The following is a 10,711-nucleotide window of genomic DNA, read 5'->3' on the forward strand; positions in this document are numbered from 1 at the left end:
CCGGGAGCGCGCAGCCCTGTCCCCGCCCCGTCACACCCCCCGCCCTCTTCAGTGGTAGCTCCCCGCCCCTTTCCCTGGCGGGGAGTGGAGCGAACCACTGCGGCGACCTCTGCACTCGGGGGGGAGGTGGGAGTTCCACCCGCGCATGCGTCCGGCCGGAGCGTTGCTAGGGCGCGCGTGGTGACGGCGGCACGGCGGGGACGCGGTGGGGACCCGCGGGCGGCCGGAGCGCTGGCGCTTGCCCGCTGCTCCCCAGAGCCCTCCGGCAGCCCCGGGGGAGCCTATGGAGAGCGGCCCGCGCAATGCCATAGTGTTCAACGCCTCCAAGGGCGAGAGCTTCACGCCGGCCGGCGGCTACAAGGCCCTGCGGAAGAGGCTGCGCGGCAGCTGGAAGGTGCTGAGGTGAGGGGCGGCGCTCGGGGCGCGGAGAGGCCCCGGCGGGGGTGTGTGGTACCCGAGTGGCCTTTGGGGATGTCTCTTGTGAGCTGAGGTCGCTCTGTCGCCTTGATTGCGCCCTGTTGCATCTTCTGCCGCTGCGGGATGCTGTGCGTGGTTCTTCGGAGCTCCAGCTCACCTGTGGAGATGGAGTGCAAGTTGTAAGGATGAAGCTCCTCATGCAGATTTGTGAATCTGGCTCGGTTTGGAGTTTGGGACAAAAAGAAAGCAGGGCTCATGTAGATGGTACTGTTGAGGTGACCGCTGCAAAAATGTCACGGCATGGAGCTGTTCGGGAGAGGATGTCAGGGCAAGGTTCTTCCCCAGAGGTGCTGGCACTGCCCAGGCTCCCCAGGGAATGGGCACGGCCCCGAGGCTGCCAGAGCTCCAGGAGCGTTTGGACAGCGCTGCCAGGGATGCCCAGGGTGGGGTTGTTGGGCAGGGCCAGGGCTGGGCTACATGATCCCAGTGCATCCCTTCCAACTCGTTCTATGAAATGTGGCCAGACCAAAAAGAAAAGAAAGAAAAATATTTGGAAGCTCCTCAGGTGTAAAGTTTAATAGCAGCTGTGACAGTTTGCAGCAGTTCTGGCTGGATCTGCCACAGTGCCTTGTCAGAGGAGCGTTTCTATTTAGCTGGTTGACATTTCTAAGGATTATTTTTGCTCAAGCTGTCAACTTTAAACCTAGATAAAAGGATGCAAAGTGACTGAAGTGATTTGCTTTGTGTTCATTTGCCAGTCCTATATAAAAAGAAAAAAACAAAAGGAAAAAGTTGTGGTTCAGGACTATATCCAAGAATAAAGCATGTATTTATTAATTTATTCATAGCTTAAAAGATGAGATCACATCTGAGAGACTGTTCGGGGTGAAATTGTGGATTACAGCAGGACCAAGAGAGAAATTCAGTGCTGATGAGGTAAGAAGTCAATAATTGTTTTCAAGTTAATTATGCTTTAAAATTTGCTTAAGTAGAAAAGAACAAGACAGAGGACTTTGCTGTAATGCTGCTTTAAATTAATTCATATAAATTGGAATTTGAATGTTTTTCTTATAGGATCAAGTTAAATGCAAGTAGTCAAAATTTTTTCCCTCCCCTCATCTCAGTGTAACTGTGTGCAGTTTTGTGTGTAGCTTCTCATGTTTGCTTTTGTTTTTTTATCTGTATCTTTGTTGATTTCTAGTTTTCTGTTCTGAAGAAATTCCTGGAGGATGGTGGAGCTATCCTGGTGATGCTGAGAGAAGGTGGAGAGTCCCGGAATGGCACAAATATTAACTTTTTGTTAGAAGAATATGGAATCATTTTCAATAATGGTAATGGGGCTCACTGCTACCTTTAGTCATCAATTTGCAGCAAAATTAAAAGAGCAGGTTCAGCCTTTGTGGATACAAGATCTTTCTCACAAAGTATCTTTTGATCTAAAAGATTTTTTTTCTTTAAATCTGCATGCACAATGTAAGGTGATATTGGAGCACAGCAAAAGCTTTCCATGGACAGAGTCCATGGACAGCTTAGCCATATCCATTCCTTTGCTGTAGTTGTTAGTTTAAATTTACTAAAAAAAATAATCTAGGGAAATTTCTTGGTTAAAAAGCCCTTAATTTAAAACATTTTCCACACATTTTAAAGGATTGAATCACTTAATGCTCACCCTGAATAAGAAGTGGCACTTTTCTTTAGCAGACCAATAGAATGTCATTCATTAGTTTTGTGCTGTCTGTGAAAAAAACCCCAACAACCCAAGGCAAGTGTGTCTCAGTGTACATAAAATATTTGAGGTTTTTTGGTGGCTTTTCTAGACTGCCCTTTTTTTGCGTCAATAAGATTTAATTCATCAAGTGTTTGGAAGATGTATAAAAAATAGAGTTGTAAAAGTTGATACAGACTTTTAACTGGATCATCTTTTTGTCTCTTTTGCTTTGCAGAAGGTGGTGATGTGCTTAACTTTTTGTATTTTTATTTGAATTTGCAAACATATACCTATCCTAAATCTATTCTGTCCAAAAGGAAACAGTAGTGAGGGCTGATTTCAATTCTTTTAGTAGCCAAATGCCACCTTTGTGGTGTTAGAAGCAAACACCTGGGGAATCCAAGAGCTAAACTGATTTTTGTTTATTAAATCTAACACACTGATCAGCTGATGTAAATTTCTGTATTTTTTTCTTTTTTTAAGATGCTGTAGTACGAAATGTGTATTACAAGTACTACCACCCAAAAGAAGCACTAATCTCTGATGGAGTTTTGAACAGGTATATTTGGGGTATGTGAATCTTCACAGATTAGTCTTGTAACCTGGATTGTTTTCAGTAAGGTTTGTTTTTCCATATCTCATAGGGGAATCAGTGAAGCTGCAAAGAAAACAGTGCTTGATACAACAGATGAAGACGGAAGGGGCCGTGACTCACAGTAAGTGTTTTCTCTGAGGAAACTGATGTGAAAATATGTAGAAGACCTCAGAATTGGCAGGTTTGTGATTAGCAGCAGTGCACTGTGCTTATGGTGAGATTTTCTAATGCATTTCTTATGTTCTTATGCTTCTTAGGTTATATTTGGAAAGGAGAATCTGTTTAGTAGAGGTTTTGGTAACCTCTGAAGGAGCAGGAGGGATAAATTTGGAAAGGCATTACTGTTCTCATGACCAGATCTTTTTTTTGCCTCTAGTCTGTGGGTTTCAGTTTGAGTTCTGTGAATCTGTGCAGCCTGCCTGGTGCATGCAGGTGCTTATGGAATTTCTGTATTTTCTGCAGAGCCCTCAGCTTTGTTTACCCTTTTGGAGCCACACTGAATGTGATGAAGCCAGCAGTGGCAATTCTGTCCACGGGGTCTGTGTGCTTCCCCCTCAACAGGCCTATCCTGGCTTTCTATCAGCATGAGGTATGAGTTGCCTGGGGCACTCCCTGCATTCCCCTGCCCCACACAAAAATTGTGAGTGGATCTTTTGGGGATACTTACCAACCCACTCAGTTTTTGATGCATCTGCAAACTCCAGATGAGCCTAGTGGCTCCTGACTTTTTTTATGGTAAACTTCTTTGCATGGATTTCAGAGGAGAATTAATGATGTGGACAGCAAAGATTATATATTTTTTGGTTGACTGGTGGATAGCTTCAATTCTTCAAAATTTCAGGTTTTTTTCCACTGTTTCGGTATTAATTTATTAAATAAGATTATCCTTAGCTTTGTGAGCACATATTGATTTAAAGAAGAGGCCTCTCACCTTGGAACCAGTGGATTTTTCATATGTTGTTTTACTCATCCAGCCCTGTTACTTTATAAAAATAAATTCAGAAATTTAGTAGTAAAGAGTTACAAGCACAGGATTTATATTGTTAATAAATGTGAACAAGTTAACACAGTTTTTTACTATGTAGACAAGTAATGCATTGCAATAACAGTTGCCTCTAAAACTGTGATTTGGAAGGAATTTTTGCTATATTGTATTCTTTATTGGTAGAATAAAGGTGGAAAGATGGCAGCCCTGGGATCTTCCCACATGTTCAATGACCAGTATTTAGATAAAGAAGAAAATGGTAAGATCATGGTAAGTTGGAGGTTTTTTTGAGTTGTTTTTTGGGGTTTTTTTCCTTTAAAAACACCCTGTTGGATCTTCACAACATTTGCAAAGCTCTCCAGGCTCAGCTTCATTTTAGAGCAAGACAGCTATGAAGTGGATTCAGTATGGGGAGTCTAAGCCAATCCTAACAAATAGTCTTTGATTTATTATCTTATTTTTAGTATTTTTCATAGTATATTAGTTAATATATTTAATGAATATTTAAGCATAGTATGAGATTACTTGTGTCCTCCTGAAAGTAATTGAGTTTTGCCCTTCCCCAGGATGTGCTTTTCCAGTGGCTCACAACATCAGATATCCACTTAAACCAGATGGATATGGAGGACCCCGAGGTAAGAGAGATCCATCAGGAGGAGGTAAAGAACAGTAGGATCTGGCAGCACTGGTCTTGGTACACCGTGTGTTTAGCACAGCGTGGTTAACAGCAAGATGTGTGCTGCTGTTGTTGCAGAACCTTCTTTCATGGTCTAGGATTGAGTAGACAGATGGCTTAGGTGTAAAAATTAATGGTACCTTTCAGCCTTAGATTGCTTTTCATTATCTGATATAATTTGTGAAAGTCTCTTTCCAGTTTGCCCATGTTTATGAGATGGAGTGCTCCAGTGTAGGGAGTTTGCACTTCACTCTGAGCCCTCAGACAAGAGGAACATGCAGGAAGGAAAGGCAGATTTTCTGTATGAGTGTGACCTGTGTGTCAGTTTTATTTGTATACAAATGCAGTTTTTATTTGGAAATACCTTTATGTGACAAAGCTGTATATTCTGTGTGCATAAAAAAACAACAGTTTTGCACAGTTGCTTAGTAAGCTGGCTGTTTTAATTTTTAAGAATTATCAGAAACCCAAATAAAGCATGCATGTGTTGGGTGACTTTACAGCTGAGAGAAGAATTAGCAGATGACTGATCTAGTGAGCTGCCTGCACTGCAAAGGGCCATAACTGGTAGAGTGAAATAATTATTTCTAAGTGAGATTTTAGGTGAGGTATAAGGTAGAAAGAGACGATGGGTGTGGGTTGACCAATTCAGATGACAGGGATGTGTATCTGTGTGCCCAGATTTCAGATTACACCGTGCTCCCAGACACAGCCGCGCTCTCCGAGCAGCTGCGGGTCTGCCTGCAGGAAGGAGAGGAGAACCCAAGAGACTTCACAAAGCTGTTTGATACATCCCTCTATCAGCTGGACACAACTGCCCTCCCTTCAGTTATCAAGTCAGCAGCTGTAATTTTCTTATCATTTATTTATTCCATTCAGCGTTCTACATTTTCTATTTGTGCTTAACTATGTCTCCTTAAGAGCAGGAAGGACTGAGCGGTAGGCAGCATTTTGAATACGGTTATACCAGAAGATAGATTTGTACAGTGTGGCAATGATGTTTTCCTCTTGCTTCTTGTCTTAGCTGTAGTTTCTGGCCTTCTTTTCTCCTTTTTTTTTTTCCTGACTACATGAGATTCATTGATCTGATATTTAGAAAACTGTCTGCAGTGAAGTTGGGCACTTTATGGAGTGATACCTGAGAGCTGCTCGTTTTTCCACTTTTTAATTACTTGACATTTACTGAAAGCTGCATTTCAGTCACCTTTGCATTTCCCAATAATTGTGTTTTGAGGTTTATCAGCTGCTCAGTTTTACCAGTTTGTGTCACTATCAGCTCTGTCTGCCATAACTCCCTTGTTACCCAGATCATGTCTGAACACACTGAGTATGGCAGCTTAACACAGATTCCATGAAACTCCACTCTGCTGGGAACACTCTTTCTTCTTACTCTGTATTTCTTGTATTTTCACTAATTGGGAATTCACAGGAGGATCTCCCTTCTGACACCATAACAAATGCTATTTTTAAAAATAACTTTCGTTTATTGTCTTCCTTACAAATGTTTTTGAAATCCCAGATCTGCTTGTTTTGTTCTGGGTCACTTTTTTTGCATCCATGTTCATTCTGCTAAAAGTGGATTGTAGAATTGAATTATGATTATTTTTTTTTCATCATCTTATATATCTACCTATCATTATCTTCCTCTGTCACAACTTTAATTTTCTCACTGTAGAAATTATTTATTACTGATCTGTAATTATCTGAGGTCCTTATAAAATGGGGAAACTCAAATCAGTGAAACTAAACCAACTACAACATTCCATTTTTTGTGCTGTTACAGTGCAAAACTTCGATGCTGGTGTGTTCACAAAAATCCATCTCTATGGCTTGCTAGTGGAAATAGATGTGGTATCATTTTTTTTCCCTCATACTTTGAATTTTTCTGTGCTACAGAGCTTATGAAGAGCTGAATGTGAAACATGAACCCCTCCAACTCATTCAGCCTGAATTTGAGACTCCACTACCTGTCCTCCAGCCAGCTGTGAGTAATTTTCTTGCCTGTACAGGGAGAACCCTTCTCCATGAAGCTTGGACTTGATAATCTTTTCCAATTTTAATGAGCCTCTATGTCATTTGTTTCATGCAAAGACTCTGTGTCATTTCCATAGTTCTGTAAAAGAAATAATGAGAAATGCTGTAGTAATAATTAATCACTTGGGAGTTGACTACACTGCAGGGACCATATTTTGGGAAAGAGCACTTATTTACACTTCTAATTTATTAAAAGAGCTTCAAAATGAAGTGTGTGGTACCAAAACAAAATCCTTGTAATATAGGCCTTTGATTGAGTAGCTGCTCCCAGTCCTGTGGTGTGCTGGCTCAGCCTTCCTTGTGAAAACAGGATGTGGTATTTCAGAAAGCAGTGCTGGTGTAAGCTGCTGCCAGGGAGGAGCCAGTCTGTCCTGCTCTGCCTCCATCTCCCAGATCCCCAGGGGAAGCAGAAAGTGGAGCACTGGTCTGTTACAGCAGGAGCTGATCAAACTTTTACCAGCAATATTTGGGCTGACAGCAACAACACGAGCTATGGGGGTGTCAGACTCATTTCAGAAGGCAGGAATCTCTGAGTATCTGAATTTTGCCATCATTGTTCCATCCTTCTTTATCCTGGCCACTGAGAAAGCATTACTGGGATCCTTTAGAGGACCCTGCAGGATCCTGCAGGAGTGCAACTGGAAGTGGTATTTCCTTCACTGCTTTTTAAAAACCCAAGTCAAATTTCAGACATACACGGTGCCTGAATGAACCAGAAAATACTCTGACCAGAATTGATGTCAATATGATTTCAGGGTGAGCTGTTAGGGCAAATTTAGTTCCTCAGCTCTCAGCCATCATCTGGGTCTTGTGGAGCAAAGCTGAAACTGCAAATAAAAATGTCTAGTTTTGATGTTGGGTGATAATTCTGGCATATGTGTGACTAAACTCTTTTTAAATATTCAATTATTTTTGCAACATAAAAATGGATTTTTCAAATGGTGCCCCTTTGTTTAGTGGCTTTGGAGTTGGTTTTGACCTTTTAAAGGTTTTCTTCAAGTCCAATATAGGTTTAAAACTGTTGTTTTAGAGATTTGTAAAGTGTAAGAAAAATATGTGGCAATCAACCATGCTGCTTTTTCTCTTCAAGGTTTTTCCACCTGCTTTCAGAGAATTGCCTCCTCCTGCTCTGGAACTGTTTGATTTGGATGAAACTTTTTCCTCTGAGAAAGCACGTCTTGCAGAGATCACAAACAAATGTAAGTGGAGCAGATTGTTTGCACATCTGCAGCAAAAGTCCAGTATTTTTAGAGGAAATTTGTTATATTTCATTTTAAAGCATGGACCTCATTTGGGAAAATCTGCTTTTATCCTGATCTAAGAAACTGAAATTAATAGCATGACTTTATGTACCATGACATTATATTTTGTCTGTTACATGACATTTTATTGTGCTTCTGCCTGCTGTTTCCTATATTGTGCATAAATTGCTTTGTGCACTCTTGCTGATAAATTCCACATCCTTTTTATGCTCTGAAGTTAAAATATTAAGATTATTCCAAACACCTAAAGAAGATGAGCAGGTACTGGCTGCAGGAATACATCATGGCTAGTCTGCCAAGCTTGGTGATGGGACTGAACCTCCCAGGATGCCAAGAGGAAATGGAGATTCAGAGCAGGTTTTTTGGCCAGCTGTTCCAGATGTGTGTGATGCTCACCTGCCTTCTTCCCTGGGCGCTCGTTTAGGCACTGACGATGACCTGGAGTTTTACGTGCGGAAATGCAGTGACATCCTGGGAGTGACGAGTGAACTCCCAAAGGACAAGCAAGATGCCAAATATATCCTGGAGCACATCTTCTTCCAAGTGGTTGAGTTTAAGAAACTGAATCAGGTATTTCTAATAGCAATTAAAAGTGAGTAGTTGGTAGTAGCAGCAATGAGGGTGGTGTGTCATTGTGGCAGCTACACTTGTCACAGGCAAGAGGTGATGTCAGACATTAGCTGTGCAATAAATGAGACCAGTGAAGTGTGATCCAGAGCACTTATGGCTGTTAATCTCCATAAAACATGTAGTGCTCAATTTATTAAGTCTCTCATTTATTTTAATTGGGGGATTAGTACATGCAAGTGTAGTTTGTAATTGCAGCTAAATCCAGTTCATTACTGGTGCCTGAATGAGAGCAGGGAGTCATCAGGAGTGTTCACAGCTCTGGCCAGTGCTGCAGTGCAGAGGTGACACCAGCACTGAAATACAGCTGTGCTGAAAGAATTCTTCATAGCAGATTCAATGCTTCAAAGTGTGTTTGGAGCATATTTGCAGAGCAGCAGTTTGTGCTAACAAGACATTGCTCATTTCACATGTAATCTTCTTAAGCCAAAAATCTTACAGTTCTACCTCGTTGTTAAAAGACTTTTCTCTTTTTTTTCCTTCCTCATCCCTCACTGAAGGAACATGATACTGACCCAAGTGAAGCTGGATTCCAGAACGGTACCTGAGACCTGGCTTTCCCCAGTTTGAGATAGTCCTTTTAGGAAAGTATATTTTTACATTTTTAAAGCCTCTATTTCAGTGTATTGATTGGGACTGTCTCAGTAGTTCACTGGATGCTTGGATCATTTATGTGTGGTAGTTCAGATAATTAATGCCTTCTGGGGAACTGCTTGTATTTCACAAGCACTTTCCAAAGAATTTCTTATTTTTCTACTTCTTTATTGAAACTGTAATTTTTTAATATATTAAAAAAATAAGTATACCAAGAAAATGTGTTTTGGCTCCTTCTTTCTGGCTCCAGCATTTATTTTCTTGTAGGTAAGTCCTACTGTTGGTTCTCCTGGTGTACATGAAATCCTTAATTGCACTTTGAGAAGGGTTGTTATTTTAGTTTGTGAACTGAGGACAAAAAAATAGAGCCATAATTTTAACAGGAGCTGCTGAAAATACATTTATCACCCTGAGGCAGCCTCCTTTTGTCTCCCTGCCAAAGAACTGAGAGGTGAGTTTGCTGCTATAGAAAGAAAATATTTCTTCCAAGGGAGGGAAGGATTTGAAATTAAGCAATAATGACATTGTTACAGATTGCTACACATATCAGACTGGAACTCCAGAATTTTAAAAAGAGGACAGCACACGGATGAAAACCTTAAGATTTAATGGATCATTATTAAGAAACTGATACTGGACAGAAATTCAGGAATATTTTTACTTACAGTTATTTGATATTTAGCCCTCTCCCTGAGTTAGTGAGTCAAATAATGCACAAGAGTGGAAATTCAGGTTAAATTCATTGACCGTGATATGTTGAAGCTCAATGCACAGCAAAAATAGAACCAAGGAGATCGGTGGTGAGAAGAAAAGATTTGTTGACATCAACACCACACCTCTATTGCAAGGACATTTTTCTTATATTAACTTGGTGAAATTGTATTATAAAGCCTTTTATGGCTGTCAGTCTGACACTCAAATTGTTTAATTCCTCCCCCACTCAGGCCTTCCATGACTTCTCCGCTTTACCTTGCTCTGCCAGGGTTTTTAAAATCAGAGCTGCTTTTTGCAAAAAATCGGTTCATCCTCTTATCCCCCCAAAATATCTTTTTGTTTTACATTTCTTCTTGCTTTATACAGCATCTTGGCACAGGTTTTTCTAAAGGAGGTGCCCCAAAGCCCCTTCCAAGGTCCTGCCCAGTTGAGATGTGCTACTATAACATTAGCTGGAGTGGTTGTATCCCTTCCTCCACTGCAGCCATTCCCTTTTCACAGCACCATGTTGGAAATTTTTCATTTCTTCCTCTGTTTTCCTTTAAGGCCATGGTTGTGTTTTTCACCCAGAGCACTTTGTACATTCCAGCTCCAGATTTACACAACAAGCTTAATCTCTTCTCCCGTGTAGTATCAACGCTGATCAGTCAGCCAGCACAGACTGCAGCTGAACCAACCCTGAGTGCTCTTCTCGCTAATTATAGCTCTGCTTTGTACTCTCCTGGGGTGTTTGTACTCCTAACTGTAAATAACTTTGTTTCCCAGCCCTGTTCCAGAGCTGTTTTGTCACCTGTTCCTGATATTGTAACATGGTTTAGAAAAAAGCCATGTGAGCAGCCAGGGGGTACAAGCAGCTCCCTGTTTTTCTGGCTGTCTCTAAGGCCTCTCTGACAGCTGAAGAACAATTTTTTCCACTGCATGGATATTTTTTTACTAGTAGCTCACATCTAACTTTCAATGCTGTCCCTTCGGCCCTCTGGAAGTGTTTAAACTTTGTAACTAGAAACACTTTAGTCATGGAAGTGTAATACATGTAAAATTTATGGCTGATAGAATTTTGAAGGAGTACAAGTAGGTGAGTGCTTCTAAGAGGTGAGGC

General features: G+C 41.2%; 1 protein-coding gene across 1 annotated transcript; it reads left to right on the forward strand.

Moving 5' to 3' along the window:
• Positions 1-66: 66 nt before the first annotated feature.
• IFT52 (intraflagellar transport 52) lies at positions 67-9,118 on the forward strand. The gene is made up of 13 exons (XM_023939865.2): positions 67-402; positions 1,266-1,353; positions 1,619-1,748; positions 2,609-2,684; positions 2,770-2,841; positions 3,183-3,309; positions 3,889-3,975; positions 4,272-4,340; positions 5,063-5,217; positions 6,278-6,365; positions 7,506-7,614; positions 8,102-8,247; positions 8,805-9,118. Exons 1-13 carry the CDS (start codon positions 284-286, stop codon positions 8,850-8,852), a joined length of 1,314 nt encoding a protein of 437 aa, XP_023795633.2. The 5' UTR covers positions 67-283; the 3' UTR covers positions 8,853-9,118.
• Positions 9,119-10,711: the final 1,593 nt, after the last annotated feature.

Source organism: Cyanistes caeruleus, chromosome 16 (assembly GCF_971803275.1).
Source record: "Cyanistes caeruleus chromosome 16, bCyaCae1.hap1.1, whole genome shotgun sequence".
NCBI lineage: Eukaryota > Metazoa > Chordata > Aves > Passeriformes > Paridae > Cyanistes > Cyanistes caeruleus.